Genomic DNA, 20,522 nt, shown 5'->3' with positions numbered 1-20,522 from the left:
ATTGCTCAGGCTTTGCTTTCAGTCGTGATTTAAGAGAATATAAATGCATGAGCTGCCGCTGATGGAAGTGGTCCCAGCTGCAGGTTTCGCCCATCTCCTGCCCACCTCCCTTGGCTGCGCAAACACTAGTCTTGGTGTATGTGGAAAGCTGGACCAGAGACGCAGCCTGGCGGAAAACCTTCCTCCCTTCAAAGAGGGAGCGAAGAAGAGGACAGGACTATCTTTTTTTGAGTCGCAGCCTGCACTTAAGTTGTCTTAAGCTCATCGTAGGCCTGCAGTCGGCATCCCGGAGAAGGTGGTCTGCAGCAGAGGAGCCGGGCTCCAGTAAGTGTGCTGGAATATTTCACTGGCGGATGCTTCCCGACTTAATGGAAGAGGACAGAGGCACAAACGCAAAGCCGAGTGAGGGAGTGAGCTTGCGGCGAGTCAACTCTTCTTCAATAAATACCCATCTGTTCTTACCTCACGTTGACTGCAATTACCCTTTTTTTGGCAAGATTGCCCACACGGACCCATACCTGAATTATCTCACCTTGAGAGCGTGTAATTCAGCTGTACCAGCTAACCCACTGTAAATCGTCACCCTGTCGCGCCTTGGAGCGTCTATACTTTGAATCACTCCGGCACTTAGAAGCTGAAACAGTGAGGTCATGCTGGAAACTAAGCCTTTCCACAGCCTGGGTCTTGCGAGCAATGCTGGTTTTTTATCCAGCCCTATGAAAAAGCACCGAATCTGCCCCTGCTGCCGCTGCGGTGTAGCTCGGGTTATTTCAAACACTCCCCTGGCAGCTGCAAAACTTGATAGGAAGCAGCAAAACTTCCAGCGAGGATTATCAGGAGCGCTACCGAGGCATTGCCTAATGCATCTGATAGCGAAGCCTGGATAGCACAAGCCGTGCAGCCGAGCAAAAAAGATTGCGCCCGTTGCTGGCATTCAGCTAGGGCACCTTGGTGAAGAGGGGGGGATGCGCTAACCTCCATTACGGAGCCGGGGGCCGAGATGGATTCCCTCGCTGTCATTGTCCCGAGCGCATTATCCCTGAAAGAAAGAGGGTTTCTCTGAATCTGCAATTTTTCTAGGCTTCAGTGTTATTGAAATGAAACCGCTTCAAGGATATCTCCGTTCTTTACCACCGTGCGGATTCTCATCTCATGTAAATTATTTGCCCACTTTTCATTTTAATCCTCTACTGTCATTTTCTACAAAAGAGATCATTTGGTTTCTTCATCGAAGGTATTCAGCTGACAGCTGCCCTTTGTCTAGAAAGCACTGTGCTGCCTCGGTAGGGTTTACTTGTGCCTGCTGTTTTTCTTCTTAGCTCATAGTGCGTCATATTTTTCATCTGTAGTCTTCGGGAGCTTTTAAGATTGTGAATGGCCCGTGGTTTGTAGCTCTGAAGAGGAATTCAGGCACCCTGACTTCTTTCCCTGTCCCGTGGAGTATACCTGGGAGGAAACCAGAGGCAGATGAATTTGGTTCCTGTAAGAGGGAATGAGGTCTCATGAAGCCCCAAAATTCATAGTGCGTTCACAGCTTGGGCCTGACCAAACGGAAACGATGCTGAAGCCTTCTAAACTGTTTGCCTTGGTTCCCCTATCTCGAAAACTCAGTTATTACCCACTTTCCAGAAATGTTGGGAGCCTTTGAATGTTGTGTTTTGTGTCACGATTTCACCTACAAGTCCTATTTAGACCTCAAAATAAGTGAAGGGAGAAGAACATGATATGTTAGTAGAGAGTGTAGGTGGAGAACTTGGAGGCAGAGGATGAAAATCAACTCTTACAGTCAAGGTCGCATGATGGTTTTGGTTACTTACAACCAAAAAAGCCAGCAGGTGGAAGGAGAGAAAAATACTGAGATTACTGTGACAACTACAGAAGCTGAATTTACCTACCAGGTTTGTTCCCTCCCAGCTTCCCTCTGGGACCTGCTTAGCTTTGTGGTCTGCCATGAAAATAACCTATTTACCAGGAAAGCTCCCTGAAAACTTCCCACATTTTTAGTATTTTTTCATAAAACAGAGTTTCAAAACTTGCCGAAGATGAAAACCATTCCAGGTTTTCAAGTGGAGATCAATTTTCTTTTAGGAACTTGCAGACATTTACATTAAAAGATGGGAAGTCAGTCTTTGAATTTAAAGGCAATGTTTCAAAAGGATGGAAAATAACTTTTTATTCAGTTGCGTAAAAATGCTTGTAATTTATTGGTTTGTGAAGTGTGTTAAGATATGAATTACTGGTTTAGCTGAGAATTTGTCTGAATCACACAAATGATTGCAGTACACACCAAAAACGTCCTCCTTTGCCCTAAGAGGTGTCTCACTTACTGTCCTGTTCTGAAAAAGTTAGTTCCGTCATGGGGAGTTCTCCTGTTATCACAAAGAACTGTAATCTTGAGCCTAAGTCTTGTTACTATTAATAAATGTGACCTGTTTTTGTGCTTGAGCCGGCAAAAGCATGTGGCGGTCAGGGGCTTGTTAAGAGCATCGTGGTTAGGTACGTGCCAAGAGAAGGGGAACTAGTGGCTCTTGCATCGTCTTTTCTTGATTATTTGGCGTCTCGCGTTCTTGCATCCATGTAAGAACTGGCGGTTCAAATATAGAGCTTTTCTTGCTTTTTACATCTTCTGACATTTCTGCAGTAGAAGTAGGCATCATCTAACAGCTTGGTGGCCGTAGATGATCGAGACCCATAATGGAGCATGGCATCGGGGTTTCCCCACCTGGTTTTAGTACCTCACGGTATAGATCTCTCAGTTTTTCTAATTTTACGGTGTTTGTTTTGTGGTGTTTGTTCTAGACTTTTGACAATTTAGATAATGTTCAGGAAAGGCCATCCATAAAATAGCTGTTATGGCCAGCAGAATTTGCTGAGAAAGAGGAAGAAGTTCTTGGCTCTGTGCAGAGAGTGGAATTCCCTATTTTGCTACTAGAAAGCGACTGGTAGTACCAGAAAGCATTTTCTAGTCTGTTTTCCAAACTTTCTGGTCTCGAAAAAAGCTTTGTACAGAACACAACTCCTTTAAACAGAAATTTGCAAGTTAAGATAGGTACATATGTTATTTTAAAGGATGTTATAATAGAAGGAACGATATGTTTGAAAAAGGAAAGAACATACTTTAGAAAATATCATGCCGAGAGACTGGGGATACTGCCAAGAAAAAAAGAAGTCTCTTGCTGAAAATTCAGGGTATGTTCCTGCTGGTGGCAAAGCTGGAGTTGAAAGTACTGTGTACTTGAAGTTTCCGGTGAAGTGAATGCAACCAGGTGTCCTCCTGTCCTAATGTAATGGCAAAATCTCGGATCTTTCTCAGAGTAGGTTCAGTCCTGGTGGGAATTGCAGTTATGGTCCATCTCTCTGGGTTTACTCCATAAGAGCAACTCTGAGAGGTCCAGGAACAAATAATGTGATTGCCTCCAATGCCCAGATCAGTAGTACAGAGGCAGCCTGTCCTTCATTTGGTGAAGACAGAGCTGTTTCTGTGATTGCATTTGCTCTCTACGCTAGCAAATCAAGCGGAGGTAATTAACGGCGCGCCTGGCTGTGCTAACGAGTGATTTCTCATAGTCAATGAGTAGCGACCTCGAAACAGGACTCCGCTTGTGGACAGAGCTGCAACTGCAAATAGTAACAGTATGAGCAAGGGGATGGAGTAGAAATATGTAAAACTCAAATTGAATGGTCAAAATTTGTATTTGCAGTGGGTCGATTTAAACTGGAAGTGAACTAGGGGGATGTGCGTTAGCAGCACTTCTTCAAAAGCAGGTTGCTGTACGGACCAGGCTCGGCGCTTCCTTAGCAGGGAAGCTGTGCTGGGGCCGACCCACCAGAAGAGAAGTATGACCATGGAAAATAAGGTTGTAACTCCCTTAAACTCTTAATGCAGGTAGACTTTCATACCGGTGTGGGTGTGAGAAGGAGAGAAAGGAAGAGAAATAACTAAGCACTGCATCTCTATGAGCCTACTACTGTATGGTCTACAATTAGAGCAAAATGTATTATTTTCAAATATGCAGCAACTGCCCGAGAACCTGTTACTGATGAAAGTTGATCAAAGAATTCTTTGGATACCATATTATAGAAAAGTTACAGAAAAGTATAGTGGTGCCTGCTTATCGGATGCTTATCAGAGCCCGTTGACGTAAACAGGGCTGATTTTGTTGTTTTTGATGCAGATCCGATAAGGTCTGCAGAATGTAAATCAGTTTATTAAAACTTGTAAAGCACTTAAATGAAATAACAGAGAAAATAGTTGAACTTTTATAGGATGTTTACTGCATATTAAGTACAGCAAAATTGCAATTATTTGGAAAAATGTTATTAAAATATGCTATACTTATATGCATAGAGTATGTTCTGTGGTAATCTAAAACTTAAATTGTAGGGGTTTTTTTGAAGTAAATAGTAGACTGATTCTAGAAATCTTACTGTATTACTGTGTAATTTTGTCTGTACAATCCTCATACTGTGTCTGTCCAAAGTCCACAATACTTGTGTGTGTAATATATATGTTTATATGTATAAAAAATCTTGCAGAACTTTCTGTTAGAAGGTTGTTTTGGAGTCAGCTTGTGGTTTGGTATGGTGAGTGTTAGAGGAAGAAAACCTCATTTAACCCATGAATCAAAATAAATATTGAAGAGCTCCTTCCTCTGTAGGATCCTGCCTAAGCAAGGGGTCTTTCAGGAAAGAAAAAAGAAAACAAATGGCAATTAAAAGCGCGGAGGCATGGCCTATGATGTCTTCTAACATGATGCTTCACTTGACAGTTGCAACTCTGGTATTCACAGCATTGCCCACTTTGTTGCATCTCCTAGTCTGTTATTCTAGGTGACACTGCAAATGCTGAGGTTATCTGAGGCGTTTGGGAAGTTTTTAAATGGTAACTATGTGGATGTGAGTGCATGCAGATATTACCTTGTGCCTGTCTAGTTTAACATAAAATTTGTTGTGTCTGTGTTGTCTCTGTAAGAGCGACCCATAAACTACCAGTTGACACCTTTTAGTGAAGCCGCTTTGGAAACTCATGCTCTGATTTCTGAAAAAAAAAATTCTACTTTTTTTTTTTTTTTTTCCTCCTTGCAGTTACTTCAATGAGAATCAATATCCCGATGAGGCAAAGAGAGAAGAAATTGCGAACGCCTGTAATGCAGTTATACAAAAGCCAGGTGAGGAGCTGATCGTGGTGTCCTTTCCAAAGGCGGCTGCAATTAGATTTCAACATCTCCTGCTAAATTCAGCAAATCTCATTTTATGGCTATTACTAGCAATTTAGCGCTCTTAACTAGTCAAAAGTTTTTTCTTGAGCTGTCTGTGATTCCTGTTCTTCAGAGCTGCCATACTTGGGTGAACATGAAAGTCAATGCAATTTTAAAATTTAAATTCCCACCAGTTGAGATACGAAGTACAAGCTGTGCATCTGAACGTTTCATTTATACAGCTTTGTAAGCGGTATTGCTAAGAAAATATTTCCTAAGAAAATAAACACGTTCTGAAGGTTTTTGTTCTTTGAGGTCAGTGATTTCAAAGTACTTCTATAACTGGTTAGTACCGATCTGAGAATTTCGTTACATTCTGCAAAAGTGGGTTTTATTGGTTCCGTTTTACAGGTGGGAAATCTCAGGTTCAGAGGCTGAGCCTTGCTGGAGATGATAGAGCAGGTCCTCAGCAGAGTAAGGCGCCCCGCTTTCCTGTGTTTCTGTTTTCTTTGTAACTTCTGGACAGGAGGCCTTGCTTTAGACTCCATGTTATTGGAGGACCTTGTATTTCTGTCAACAAATTGCATTTTTTTTTGCTCCTGGAGAAGTCATATTTGAGAGAGGAACATGAATACTCAGTATGGTATTCATGAGCCCAGATTAGTGGTCGCACCTGCCTTTACTTAGTTTAACTCATCAAATATTTACACAGTTTTCAGAACTCATATTTTGGATTATTTATAGTATATATTGCTAGAATAAAAATTAATGCAAATGAAGGCTAAGGCATGACTCCTGAACGCTGGGACAGTCACAGGATAGAACAGAACTGCAGGACAGTTTAGATTGGACGTGACCCCTGGAAACCATCTGGTCAAGCAGTACCAGCTTAGATCAAGTTGCTTAGGGCTTTGTCTAGTTCAGTTCTGAATATCCCCCAAAATGGAGATTTTCCCACCTTTCTGGGCCTCTGTTCCAATGTTGAGCACTCTCCTAGTGAAATAGTTTTTCCTAATATCTGGTCAGAATTTCCCTTGTTGCCTCCTTCTCTGTTGCCTCTTGCCTTTGTGCTGCGGAGGCAGAATGATGTAGTGGGTAGAACGCTGAGGAGGTCGGGATTTTATTCCTGGCCGTGCCTCCGGCGGGTTTAGCAACTTTGAACAAGCTGCTTGAACGCTGTCTCTGCATCGATACAGTATTTTGAGTAGTATTGATGCAAAGCGTTAGGAAATAGTCTAGGTATCTATTTCCAGACCTTTCTTTCTTTCTCTCGTTCCGTCTCTTCTTGCCTGTTTAAGCTTGCAGGCTTTGTGTGTGTTGCCTGCTGTTGCAATTATGTGAACGTTTCGTACTCTGAACGAATTACTCCCGGATAAACAGCCTGAACGGGGGAGTCTCATCCCCACTGAGGATGAAGCTACATCCAACGTTTTACCTAGTGCCAAGGCCAGCTGAAGACGTTTCCGTGAGGTCCCTGCAGTGCTGAATCCCTCCCGGCTTCCCTCCTCTACGCCGATGCTCAGGAAAGGGGGTTGCTTGCTGTAGCTGGCTGGTGGTCGTTCAGGGTTTGGGTTTTTTTTTTTTCTGGTTTCGTTGTGCCATTCCAGTGATCTGGTTTCCATCATCCCCCCGCTTCCCCGAGGGTAGAAATTGCACTGGCCCCGTTGCAAGGGTGTTTTTAGTGATGCGGGAGCGTGATAGCAGCTGGTGCTGGGAGAGGAAGGAAAGCAGATCGGGGACGGGGGGACAAAATTTCCTCATTTGTTTTTGCTGCTGAGGAGGACGCGTCGTTGAACTGCACCCTTGCGGCACGTAGAAGGAGAAGCAGCTCAAGGGCAGGCGGTTTGTGGCAGGGCTGCGAATCCAACTGGAGTCGTTTTGAATCTCAGTTTTGTGCTCGAGCTAGAAAAGCAACCCTCTATTCTCCCACAGCTCTGGATTTAGTGGACTGAAGCTGCAAAGAAATGCCGGTATTTCCGATTTTAAAAAAAAGAAGAAAGGCCGCTTTGTTTTTAGAGAGATATTTGGCATTTATTACCATAACATCTGGGCGCAGTACTCTGGTTCACATAAAATTCACTTTATTCTCAGTTATTACAGCTTTTCAGTGCTGTCTATATTTCAAGAGTTTATCACAGGCATAAAGGTCTGTGCCTACCTCTGGAATCCAGTGAGCAAGAATGCTGTAATTTTTTTCCCTGTTACTTTCGTAGGAAAAAAGTTATCGGATTTGGAGCGAGTTACCTCCCTTAAAGTGTACAATTGGTTTGCCAACAGAAGAAAGGAAATCAAGAGAAGAGCCAATATCGGTAATGTATCAGAGAGCCTGTTTTCAAGGTTTAGCCTGGTTTTGAGGTTTAGAACAGTTTTTAAAGCAGGTCTCTCGCTGTTCCAGATCTTTTCTACAATGCGAGTAGGGATCGAAGTTATAAAAATCCTCACCGATGCAGGAAAAACGGCATGGTTATAAAGTTGCACTGGAAGACCAGTTTTAAAAACCAAAGTTAGAATTTTGTCAGTGGCAGGAGAATCATATTTCCCTACACTCAGGCCCCTCTGGGTATCCCAAATAAAATCTGAAATAAAATCTCAGAATATCTGCATTGGAAATAAGAGAAATTGAGAATATTGCGAGTTCACTACCTTCACATGCAGTTTAAATGAAAAGTGACTGTTGTGAAGAGCTTTTATGTGGTTGTAAGTTTTCTTGTGTCTCAGTTGCACTGCAATGTGCTTGTTTTTTCAGCCAAAACCTGGGGGTGTCTTTCTTACTGCCATCCCTGAGATCCCACAGGGATCTAAGAGTCCCGATGAGTTGTTTTACATCTCAGATACAGCCACCGGTACCAAAGGTGTTCTGCAGGCCAACTTGTTATTCCGGTTATACCTGGGCCACCTTATTGCTTTCTGTGGGGTTGCACAGTGACAAATGGCTGGAACAAAGTAAAAATATTTATTGATGAGCAGGCTAAAACAGAAGTCGCTTCAGAGTTGGCCCTGCCGGTTCTGTGCATGAATAGCTCATCGCAAGGAAATTAGAAGCGACTCTGAACTTGTGCGAAGTACGCCTTCTAATGTGAATAAACGTTAGGTGTTGTAATGAGAATAAACTCGTGTTAGCGGCCAGGATTCAACAAACTTCCGTAATGCCTGCAAAATTTTATGTACCTGCTTAGATACTATGCAGAACTGGGTTTGCAATATGCACATGGACAAAAATCCGCATCTGCTTGCTACCCGATGGTTTTGCAAATGTCAAATGTGTGTTATGCTCTTTTGCCGTCTGCTTTAGCAGAGGCTAAAGTTCTCTTTGCCACATTTGCCAAGAGGAAAAGTTTCCTTTTCCAGCATTTAAAGTATGTTATTGAAATTTAATCTAAATTTATTTTTAAAAAATAAAACTTGTCTGTCAAATGGGGGAAAGACAAAGCAAAATTAGTCCAAGGTGGGTGGAGCTGGAGCCGGACCTGTACTTTATGTTATGGGGAGGAGGGGTGCAAAGAGATTTAAAAGAACTAGAGGGAGCTTTGGACACATGGGTCATACTAGAAGATGAAGATACTTGTGTTTTTAAATCCCATAAGTGCTTTTAAAAATTCCTCCATTTATTTTCAGATAGTCCCCACCCCCCTCAAGTCCTGCTAATCCAAACTATGTGGGAAGATCTACAGGGAATGCCTTTGGCATTCCGGTGTGCTAGGAATTAATCTAATTTTTAATCCGACTGGCTGAAAACAAGGATTCTTACTCACAGATAACCCTGTTCGTTGGCAGGGAAGACTTTCAGGCAAACTGGTGCCTGTACCTGTGCTACCTTCCCAAATACTGGAGAGTAAAGGGGAAGAGGCTAAGAAACGACTCTGTTCCTCCAGCTATTCCAACTTCTTGAAACAGTGGTTACTTTTAATTACTCTAATGCATCAGATAAATTAGGGATCCATTTGCTTTTTTCGAAGAAGCAGCAATCCTGGAGAGCCATGGAATAGATGTACAGAGTCCGGGCGGTCATTCCAACAGTGATGACGTCGATGGCAACGACTATTCGGAGCAGGTAAGCGTTGCAGCTCGGCCGCGTGGCCCCAAAAGGGAGAGCTGACGTGTGACACGTCAAGAGGCCTTCTGCCTCTCGCAAAATCCGATGTCTCTTGCTTTTGTTTTGCTTGTATGTAATTGTAATGGGGAAAGCGGAAGAGCACAGCTCCCCTGTTTGAATGCGTTGAGAAGCCAGTATTCACCCACATGGATTTATTGTCATACAACAGGACACTTGGCAAGTACGCAATGGGGAGGAGGAGGGAAGATGTTCAGAGGGAGGCAGAGAAGCAGAGAAGGTAGAAGAAGACAGGAGGATCTGCTCCAAACAAGCAAGTTACACCATTCACGCCACACGCAATGTATGAAAAATGTTAGGAGAGTGTTAACTCACCCAGGGCACCATGCATAACCTGAGCTCTCCTTACCCCGGCACTGTCCTAGTTATTCACCCTCACGAAAGGATGTACAGGGCTTTAACAGTTGTTCCGATATATCAGGCACCGACATGCTTCCCTGCAAAACTAGGCATGTGTGTCCCTCTCGCATCTTTTATTTCCTTCTGCAAGAAATGTCTTCGTTACAGCCTGGGTTACAGCTATTTTAAGTCGATTATCTGGCGCCCAGACAAGTACAGCAGTAAGCCCCTGCCCAAAGCACTCTATAATCCCGTGTCAACCTTCCCCAGCAAGATACTGAGCACCCTCCTACAAGGTGCTGAGCCCCCTCCGTTCTTACGGAGGTCTGTGGGAGTACCTTTCAGGAGCAGCTCAGGATCGGTCCCCAAGACACAGGCAGACATAGGGTGAAGGGTGGGGGGCGAGGATTGGATAAAATGAAGGTTGACGTTTAGCTGGCCCCGTACCTGCTGCGTATTGTTCTGCGACCACGTGCCACTATTTGGATTGTTTACATATTATCTGTCTGTCTTTTTTTCCTTTTTGCATTTTAACTCTTGCCTATTCTCTATTTTTCTTGGTTATTTTTAACCCTTGACAGCAACTTCTTTTTTAAATTCTCTAGCAAAAGAATACCCCTTCCCGCACTCTGAGCCCTCACCTACCCTAAAGTTGGTGACCCTTCCTCCACACACCTTCCTGACAGGTATTGCACCCCCTTCCCAATTTTCCCTCAGGTGTCAGTGTTGGCCAACCCCATCAGGGATGTGTGTGCTTGACACCAGTGGACTTGTTGAACGATTCATTTGCTTGGTTCTGGTTTTGATATTAGCTGTGGTCAGTGCTACGCCCAGCATCTGGGGTGGGCTGGTTGGTTTTAATTGACTTGTTTGGGAGAAATTGGTAGGTCTCCTCCTGTACGAGCCGCTGGTGGCACGTGCTAGCAACGGAGCGTCCTGGAATGAGTCCCTAGCAGACTTGGCTGTGGCCCAAGGCAACAGATACCTGGCAGAGGCATTCCCAGCCCCTCCGCTTCTGATGGGTATTTAGGCCCTTTTTATAGGTTATCACCAGGAGATGTGGTGGAACCAACCTTCAGCTAGCTGTAGATGATGAGAGTCTGCTCTGAGACTGCTGTCAGATGTTTTGAAACTGCTGCCGAGCACAGTTAATTCCTTGTCGGTCAGGTCTGGGAACTGAATACTCAGATGAGGTGATATTTAGACTCCCAAACTATATTTTTCTTTTGTGTGTTATCCAAAATTCTTTGAAAAGAGAAATAAAATTAATATTAACATTTTTAAAAATCTTTTTTTAGAGTCCTTAAACATTACTTTTCTCAGTAATCTAGCTAGGCTCCTCTAGGAAGTATAATTAGGCATTAAAAGCAAAGCGGATTAAATGGCAAGCTCTCCTGACGACCATTTAACATCCCATAGCTGTTAAAACCATAAATTCTGTTTTCTACAGCAGCATTTAAACTCTAGGTAAGCTTTAAAACACAAAGTTCACCCAAATACTAAGGAGGTGACTAAAACTCCAGAAGGCAGGACTTTGTTTCTTACAATTTCTTGCCATGGTGAAGATTACTCAAAGGACCTTGTGTGCGTGTTTAGCACTGTGCGTGCACATCACAATATTTGCCCGATATTCATTGCAAACGGATGGATTCCTTTAACCTCAGGGTCCTGGCTTTTCTGTCCCTCTCAGCATTTGCCACCTGCCATCTTAATTTAAAAATGTATATTATTTTGCCAGTTCATCACTTAATGGCTGTTGGAAGAGTGATAAATGTTTATCATTTCCTTTCTGGGGGAAAAAAAAAAAAAACGCAAGATCATGGTGTGGTAAGTATTAGCACCCCATTTTAAAGAGGGGTGAACACCTCGATTTTGCCCAAGGTCCCAGAAGAATATATGTGACAGCTGGGATTACAATTTGGATATTACTGGTTCTCATTCCTATTTTTTTGAACCAGGCCCTCTTTCTGGTGTAGGATCCAAAACATGCACCCTTCCCTATAATGCTTCTGCTAGATGAGTCAGACCTTTTGGTCCATTATCATCTGAGATCATATGGCCGTTAGGCACCTGTAGAAGGTAGCCCTTCCTCTTCATTGGTTTTAAAGGTTTCACCTCAGAGCTGAGAGACTTTGCTCTTTAGAAAAGAGACATGAAGAAATATATGGCACTTAGTTCAGTGGACTCAAGAACCTGGCAAATGTTCACCTAGATCTTTGAATTCTGGTAGATCCAGTCCCTGAAATCATTGCACCTTTTTCATAGCAGTCTAGGAGGTTTCCATGCTGGACTGCCTGTAAGTTTTTCCCTATGCCTATGTGAATTTAATTTCTCCATAGGGTCCAGACTCTTATTTTTGATAGCTACTAGTAGACTAGTGTTCTGTGAATTTGTCTAACCTGCTTTTTAAAGCCATTTTTACTTTTGGCTTATCTAAAAATCAGTGAATCCCACACCTGAAGTATGATAAGGGAAGAAACACTTCTGTTGCTGCTTTGTAATTTATTATCTAATAATTTCAGTGAGTGTCCTTCCTTATTAGATTGAGAGAAGTAGTGAATAATTGTTCTCTACTTACTAATCATTTGTAATAAACATTTACCATATCGCCCATCAGCCATTTCTTTTCCAAGCTAAGTAATCCTAGTCTATTTAGTCTCTCCTCGCCTGGAAGCCATCCCATGCCTGTTTGTCTTGGTTGCCCTTCTCTGTACCTTTTCTAGTTCTATTATGTCTTTTTTAAGATGGGATGACCACAACTGTGTACAGTGTTCAAAATGTGAGCATAGCATGAATTTGTGCAGTGGGTAATGATTCCTATCTGAGCTTGGTTTTCCGTCATACATTGTGTATTGCTTTTCTCTGTATAATTCAATGTTTTCCTCAGAATACTCCCCCCCTCAAATTTATCTCTCTTGAAAATTGGGTATGCCACCCCTTGCCCCACTTACCTTAGTCTGCACAGTGAGGGAAATCAGTCTTAAAGCGATTTTGTAAATCCTTTCCGCTTTCTACCCCTATATTGAATGTGCAGTTTGCTGCCCTTAGCCCAGTTATTTTACGCAGTAGTTTTATTCGGCTGGATTCTCTACCCGTGGAGTAACGATGCTTCTTTTTTTCTCCTTTCCGCATACGCAGGATGACAGCACTAGCCATAGTGACCATCAGGACCCCATTTCATTAGCCGTGGAAATGGCAGCGGTAAACCACACCATCTTGGCATTGGCCCGGCAAGGAGCCAACGAGATCAAGACAGAGGCTCTAGACGACGACTGATGCAGAGAAGGGGGAGGGTCAAAGCAAGAAGTAACTTAGTTTTAGACGTAGCACCTTAGCAGACTTTCCTCGGTCCTTAATATGTGTTCTTACAGTATAACTTTGCAGTTTCTTGTACGTCAGTTAGCTGTTAGGGTCTTGTTCTGTGAAGATGGCATGGTGCCCTCAGCCTTTGCATATACTCTCTCAGTATTAATTCCCAATAAATAATCAATCAACCAACCAACCTCCCTCTCCCAGCCCCAGTGGCTAGAAAAATCTTGCTGCTCTGTCTTAGCATTCAAAGTGCTTCCAGGTATTTTAGACAGCCCTCAATTACAAGTCTTAGGCTACACTTAAAACCTTGGATACCCGTAGACATCGTGTAAAAACAGTCTGTACGCTTTTCCTTCTCTGAGACTGAAAGGATGCAAGCTGAGGTAGTGGCACAGGGTCGATGGACGCCAGATTGGGAGTATCAACAGAGAGTAAAAAGAACACTAGAAACCCCACTTCAGCCTGGGAATAAATGATTTCCAGCTGCAATAAGCCGTGCCTCACTGGTCATACAGTGACTTGATATACTTTTGGGTGCTGTGCTGAGAATGTCCATTGGAAACACATTCACATATTTCGGTTGATGTTCCCATATTCAACACAGACATCCTCTACTCTCACAAGCTGCGTGGCTTAGTGGATAAGTACTGCCTTCTGCCTCTGGGACCATGATTGAAGCCCAGCCTGGGATCATATGACAAATGAGCTGAATGTCTAATGGACAACAGTCCACTTCTCAAAACCACTATTCATTATTTGGCATGGCTAGCAGTGCCTGCTCAGAAGAGGTCTAGACTCTATTGATCTGTCATTAACAATTTCACGTTTTCTTCTTCCTCTCACCTTTTCTGTCCCCCCCCCCACCACCACCGCTTCCCTCCCCACTTTGCCACTTTCGAAAGCAATGTTTTTCCAGGAAGGTAATAAGGTCATAAAATGGGTGAGTGAATTTTTACAAATCTGTGTATAACTAATGCCTACATCCTGACTAGCCTGAAAGATTATTGGAGAACTTTTGCACCTGACCTTTGCTAAGTAACCACCATAGCATAACTATTCTCCTCAATATGGACTTTGGGGGTTGTTTAAAGGCAGGAGGATCTCTTACCTGAGAAATGGGGTGTGAATGTTTTGTGTTCTCTTTACTCTGTCCTTGTTAAGATGTGAGAAAGCTATACTGCTACGAGCAATTTAATTAATAATTGGAAGCCATACTGATAATGGATGTGGTAATATTTGTAAAGCAAACCTACTTTAAGTAGCAGAAACTAATGGAATTGTTTTCCTTGATCATATGTAGCACTTTTGTTACTTTTTTCTTAAAGATATTTATATTTGATAAGTCTTTTTTTTATCATTTGAGAATTCAAAATACCAAACAGCAAACTTGCATTACAGAGTCACCCTGCGATCACCTTGTCATCTAGTATCTAAATGATGAACTGTGTGTGCATCTAAGAAAATTACATCTGCTGGCATTGTGTGGAAATGATCTCCTGGCATCCTGATAAAATGATATGTTGCTGCCGGTAAGAGGAAACGTTTCAATGGAAACAGCACGGGAAGTGTTAGAGACGGGCAGGACTGTGTTAGGTTTAAAAAAAAAAAAAAAGAAGAAGAAAACTATGTAAATTTTTGTATGAGGTATATAAAAATTTCCATAGTGTTTCCAAAACATTCCATTTTATCTTCCCTGTTTTTGTGGGAATAGCTTAAGAGGGGAGAACAGCTCGGTTCAGAAGGACGGGTTTCCTTTGCCTCCTGCCCACGTGTGAAGGTGGAAGGAGGGAAGGGAAGTTGCTCTGCTGGGGTTTGCTCGCGTCCCTCCTCCCTTGCTCGCGCTAAACTATCGGATAGCATTGCGAACTCTTAAAACGCGGCTCCTCAGCGGGTTTTTAGCCAGCCTAAACCCCTTCAAGGCTTAGGCTAACTAGATCATCTTCACATCTGTTAATCTTGTGAAAATTGCTTAGGTAAGTGTGGAGGAGATTTTGTGCTTTCCGAGGGCACAGAGTTGGCACTTCTTTGTCTCTGTACCTTTGAAGATATATAGGTAGGGCTTGGCCCCGTCTTTCATTTATGGATTTCATTGGAAAATTTATGTGCTTTCCTCAGATATAGATCACTGGAGCAGAATGAAGCCGTCCTTTTCTGTTTTATTGCATTTCTTGAGTAGGCAAATTCGTAAGTAGCATCAGGGCAGACTCAGGAAAGAAAGAAATTGGATCAGCTACCATTGCACCATTGCAGGTTGGTTTTCTTTTTTCTTTTTTTAGCGTGCGTATGAGGAGTGTTTCAGTGCTAAGGAGTGAAAGGAGGGGGAGAGCTTTTATTTCTATTTTTGCACAGCAGAATGATCGAGCAAACTATAGCCTTAGTGGAATTTTACCTACTTATTCATACTACAGTCACACACCAAGCTGACAAGCAACATCCACGATTTATTGTAAGGAGATTTTAATAATCGATGGCCTCTTTATGTTGGGATTGCCACCACCATTTGTTCTGGCTGTTTCATTTTAAAAAGAACAGACTCAAACTGTTGGACAGCTGCAATTTTAAAAGAAATATTGCTTACTATAGCATCTTAAAAAAAAAAAAAAAGTCGTTTCCACCATTGCCTTTTTAAAGCAATAGGGAAGAATAAAAATAGTGCTAGAATGTCTAGATCCTGAATATTGCTCCGTTTGATGCAAGATCAAAGTAACACCACTGAAACTGTATATTTATGCCATCTAATATAGAATAAGCTGGCCTTAATTCTGTCAGTCGCTGTCAGATAGCTGCTGGTCTCATAATGCATCAGTATCCAGCATGAAGGTTAAACAGATAAAACACTTGTGAACGTTTGGAGATTGGCAGATCCTCCTCGGCTGTAGCTTCCTGGTAAACAGCAGTTTGTCGCTCTCCCCTTCTCACCAGAGAAAATAACAAAACAGGGGAATCAGTCGTGCTAAACAAACGACACTTAGTTCCATGGTGTGTTTTTGGTTTTTTTCACCCGGCTTTGCCCCTATCCATTTTGGTTTTCTTTGGCCACCAAGAGGTACGAGGGAAGAGTTAGACTTTGACTGTGATCAGCATGCTGATGGCAGCTTATTTCCTTTATTCTGGAAGCTCATAATGACGTTTCGCAGTTGACTAATAACTTTCCAGTTTGGTGCGAATGAGCTTGAATGGAGCAAACGCTGGTGTGATGATGTCAGGAGAAACGCTCCAGATCTTGAGTAGCTGCGAGAATTGGCGGAGCGAGTGTCCTGGAGTTTAGCCGTTGTTCTAGGTGTGTTTCCGCAGTATGGAAGTCCTCCTTGTGTTTCTGTCTCTGGGTTTTTATGACAGTTGAGCCTCTTTTTTGTAGCATTGCAATATGGTAGCAATTTATTGTAACCAGTCTGAAATGGCTGCGATTTTCTCTCGTGTGTGTTCCGGTGAAATGGATCTGGTTGCAGACTAGAACTACCTGTTTGTTCTGTGAATAGCGAGGAAAATATTCAAGATACTCCTCTTCTGTGATGTGCACAGACTGCTTTTAACTATGTAGAGTAAGTTCTGGTTTATTTTGTGGCTCATAATGTCCTTAGTACTTGAGTCATTGTCTCTCACCATCTTTTTAAAACAACAATTTCTACCTCCGCTTCCTTTTTTATATTGTTTTGAATTCTCCCCGTCTTTTTCCTGAAGTGTGAGATCCCAGATGCTTGCAAAAGCTCAATTAGCTGATGAAAATAAATAAACATAGCAACAAGCAGGCATGTTATTCTTTGATGCCCCAGAGTTGTAGAGACATCTAATACCCTACAAACATGCATATTGTTACAGCCTAATTCCATTACTCATATGTTGGACAGGAACGAGTTGACCGTGAGTCAGCAGCACGCTCCTGCAGCAATTAAGGCTAACAGCGTATGGGGCTGCATTAGGCAGAGCAGTCAGCAGGTCAAGGAAAGTGAGTAGTTTCATCATCTGTGAGACCACATCTGGAGTCCTGTGTCCAGTTTTGGACAAAGGGGAGGAAGTTCATCCTAGGGCCACCACTGGCTGCTGCACGTGCCAGGCAACGAGACGCTGAGAGAGCTGCGTTTGTTCAGACTGGCTCTGGGGAGGATCTTGTTTTGGTCTTCGGCTATCTCGTGGGTGGTTTAAGAGCGAGCAGAGCCAGGCTGTCAGAGGCGCATAGCAAACGATGCCGGGCAACAGGCGCAAGTTGCATTAAGGAAAATTCCAGGTGAATCTAAAGAAAAAAATGTTCACGCTGAGGGTGGTCAAACAGAGGAACTACAGCCCAGAAAGGCAATGGAAAAACTCAACTGGATGAGGTTGGGGGCTGGCGTAGAGACCCCCAGAGGTCCCTCCCAACCCAAATTATTCTACGATTCTGCACATACCTGCTCAGGTCAAGGAGATGTTTTCTGGTTCTGACCTATAAATGTTGACCTGTTTAAAGATATTCTGTTAATTTTTTTTTTTTTGCTATTTTACCTATTCATAAAAAGTTATTTTGCCTATTCTCCCATAAGACGTGAGCTTTATTTGCAGAGTCTGGCTCCAAGTTCCAATCAAGCCATAACTAATAAATTTCATAAATTATCTGCTCTGTTTCTGCAGTTCTTCAGGGAATTGCGAATTATTCCATTTGTTTCATTGGCTAACATCAAATTGATCGAGTTTTCCGTGTTTTCAAAACATCTGTGCTACAGCTCAGTTTTAGCCTTTGTTTGAGTGTTTTTTTCATTGTCTTGCTGCTGTGAATGGGAACTTTAAAAATATCACATAGCTGAACATATTAGTGGGAAAACTGTAGCTAATTTAAACCCAGTGGTGACTATTGTGATAAGCTTGTTTGGTTCGGGAAATCCTTAATTGTGGATTATCAGAAGCTGGAAGCTGGGAAAGAGACACATGATACTTGCTTGGATTCTCATCCTCTTTCTCCAAGTCTCTTCACTTGGACACTGCTAGAGAAAACGTACTGAACCAGACAGATCTCAGGTCTGATTTGGATGTTATTTTGAGGCAAAGTCACAATTTGACAATACAGAATGGCATTGAATGAGTTAGTATCCCAAATGTTAGTATCCCAAATGTTACGTCTTGCTTTTAAAGGGCAGAGGAACGTGGAGATGAGTTCGCTAAGATTTTTCAGTTCCCCTATGCGATATAAAAGCTTCTCCCTCACACTGAGATGCTGTTTGCAAAGAAATGAAATGGAAGCATCCTGCTGGCCTTCCTCCAGGGTCGCTGGGTCGCTCAGAGCCACGTGGTAGTTGTAGCAGGATTTCATAAGGAAACTGTTCGTTCTTCTTCACGTGAATAAAACCGGCAAAATGAGCCTAAGAGTTTGCCAAACCCAAAGTCACTGCTCCTAAAGCCCTTAATGCAGGATTTTGCTTCGCTTCGTGTAACATTAACTCAGATGCAGAGCTGGATTCACACCTTTGTCTCCAAGTTATTGGGATTCAGTGGGCGGCTTTGTCCATAGTACTAAGAGCTGTGGATATTTAGTAGGGAAAGATTTTTCCCTTTTATCCTGGGAATTCTCATTTCAGATGGCAGTTTTCATAAAAGGAGCGTGTGGGTTCCTCCCGTCCCGCCAGAGCGTGGCATAGCCCTCATTTCCCAGCGTTCATCAGCTTCTTCCAAATTCATCAGATTATAATCAGCCAACTATAGGGGTTTTTGTAAAAATAAACTTTGCTCTTGTTTCAGCCAGCGCTTCCCACCCAAGTAGCTCTTGCATTCCTGGAAGTTATTTTACCTGGTAATAATATTTTGATCAAAGTCTTAAGCTTGTAGGCAATAATCTTGAGTTCGGTGTAGCGTTTATCATTTGGCAGGAATCTTTGTTGGCAGGACTGGTCTTGCAAACCGTGTTAGATGTCGGTGACCTAACGTGTATTCACGCTTATGAGACAGCTGTAGGGTTTTATGTGTTTTAATGCCTTTTAGTAGCAGTCGTCAGGGTCGTATCGTGATCCTGGCTAGTTTAGTGGAATTTTATGAAGTCAGGCATTTTCACTGTGATTTCTTGGAAGGGCAAGTTGATGGCCTGACCACAGTTCCCAAGGAGATGAGTTGCGGAGACATTGCGGAATAAAACATTCCCCCTTGGGCTTTTGTGCAGCTGGGATGTTTACTCAGGATTTTGAATCTGTTGGCCAACAGGCATTTGGCAAGCCGAAAAGCATAGCCCTAAACCTCTCCATTTAGTTTCTGTTAGTGTTGTCTAATTTATGGGATTTAAACTGTCCAATTAAAGATGTTGCACATTAATGAAAGAAAAGAGGCATTCTAGAGATGGCAGCTATAAATTAGAATTTCAAATACACAAAAATTATTTTTCTCCTTTGTGAGAAACGTGTTGTAACTAGAAAAGTGGACTTGGTCGTTTTGAGGACTGTCAACAGATGACAGTGTTTTGATGTTGGTTTTTGTCCAGCAAATATAAAGAAATAAGTGAAAATGTGTCTCGGTGGCACCAATGAAACAGGGGTGTGAGGAGAAAAATCCAAATGTCTAAGGAGTTGTTTATCCCTAACCTTAGCCTTAGGTTTTATAACTCCAAAGTAGCTTGGAATTACTTGTCCGTGCCTGATTTCACGAAGCCATCTATCGAACGTACGTGATGCAGTAGCTCAGATAGGATTGACACAATTACAATAATCAGTACAAAACGACGCTCAGTTTTCCTGGAGCTGCTTCTGCCACACTCTCTTTATGAAAATCCATGTCATACCTGAGTTTGTACTTAGTGGGAAAAGTAACTAAATACGTTTTGCCATTTCAAGATATATTTCTTAGTCCGTGATGTGATGGAAATAGAAAAGATCTTGCCGTTTTGGATGGGAAAAACCCACAGAACATCTTTAAACGCCCATTTTTTGATGCAGAAGGCTAACTAATGGGTGATTGCTGCAGCCTCGTGCTCTTGCCTGTTCTTTCCAGTAAGCTTTGGAGTCCTCTGGCCAACAGCTTAGGCATGAGTGAGCTGATACCGTTGAACTGCAGTGAACTGCGTAATGGGCCTTTGATGTTTCCGTATGTCCAGTGCATCTTGCGCTCAGCTGGTTTGGCACGATGCTCTCTCCGGGCCATTTATTCTCTCTTCCCTCTTTTATTAAATGCAAGCGGCTGTATTCTGCTGATCAAAACATACGGCACAGTTCTGCGAAATCTTTTCAAAATGTAGCCAGGGTAATTGGGTTGGGTAGGATAAATGCCTAAGAGCATGGCAGTGAAAGGAATGGCAGCTCTCTTGAATGACTGGGTGTCCTCCTGACATGTAATTAGCTGCTTTAGAAAGATGGGGATTGGCATGGTCATAATTAAAAGGATTTCTGTCTTTTCTGTGATTGAAAACAGAAGATCTTCCGCCCCCTAATTCTCTTTAATACCAGTGTTATTAGTGACACTTGGAACAGCTACTCTGTAAACTTAAATAATGACCTGTTCCTAATGGCAACTCACAACAGCAGAGCCTGAAACTGGATTTAGTTTCTATGCAAAGCTGCTTCTCTTCCTGTTTTGTTTTTTGTTTTTTGGGGTTGTTTTTTTTTTTTGCTCAA

General features: G+C 42.6%; 1 protein-coding gene across 17 annotated transcripts in view; it reads left to right on the top strand.

Moving 5' to 3' along the window:
• The window catches only part of HMBOX1 (homeobox containing 1), a 118,431-nt gene that overhangs the window by 89,459 nt on the left and 8,450 nt on the right, over positions 1-20,522 (top strand). For 4 of the 17 annotated variants that reach the window (XM_067294437.1, XM_067294431.1, XM_067294425.1 and 1 more), the window contains 5 exons: positions 5,086-5,168; positions 7,412-7,507; positions 9,155-9,249; positions 9,461-9,592; positions 12,787-14,489. In XM_067294437.1, coding sequence (XP_067150538.1) covers positions 5,086-5,168; positions 7,412-7,507; positions 9,155-9,249; positions 9,461-9,592; positions 12,787-12,924 — 544 coding nt within the window. In that variant the 3' untranslated portion in view covers positions 12,925-14,489. Of the gene's footprint in view, positions 1-5,085; positions 5,169-7,411; positions 7,508-9,154; positions 9,250-9,460; positions 9,593-10,253; positions 10,335-12,786; positions 14,490-15,075; positions 15,211-20,522 lie in introns of those variants that run through there. The other 13 variants (XM_067294429.1, XM_067294430.1, XM_067294442.1 and 10 more) reach the window with 13 other exon arrangements.

This window comes from Apteryx mantelli, chromosome 3, assembly GCF_036417845.1.
Source record: "Apteryx mantelli isolate bAptMan1 chromosome 3, bAptMan1.hap1, whole genome shotgun sequence".
NCBI lineage: Eukaryota > Metazoa > Chordata > Aves > Apterygiformes > Apterygidae > Apteryx > Apteryx mantelli.
Note: the sequence above shows the minus strand (reverse complement) of the source record. Positions and strands in the feature narration are given on the sequence as shown.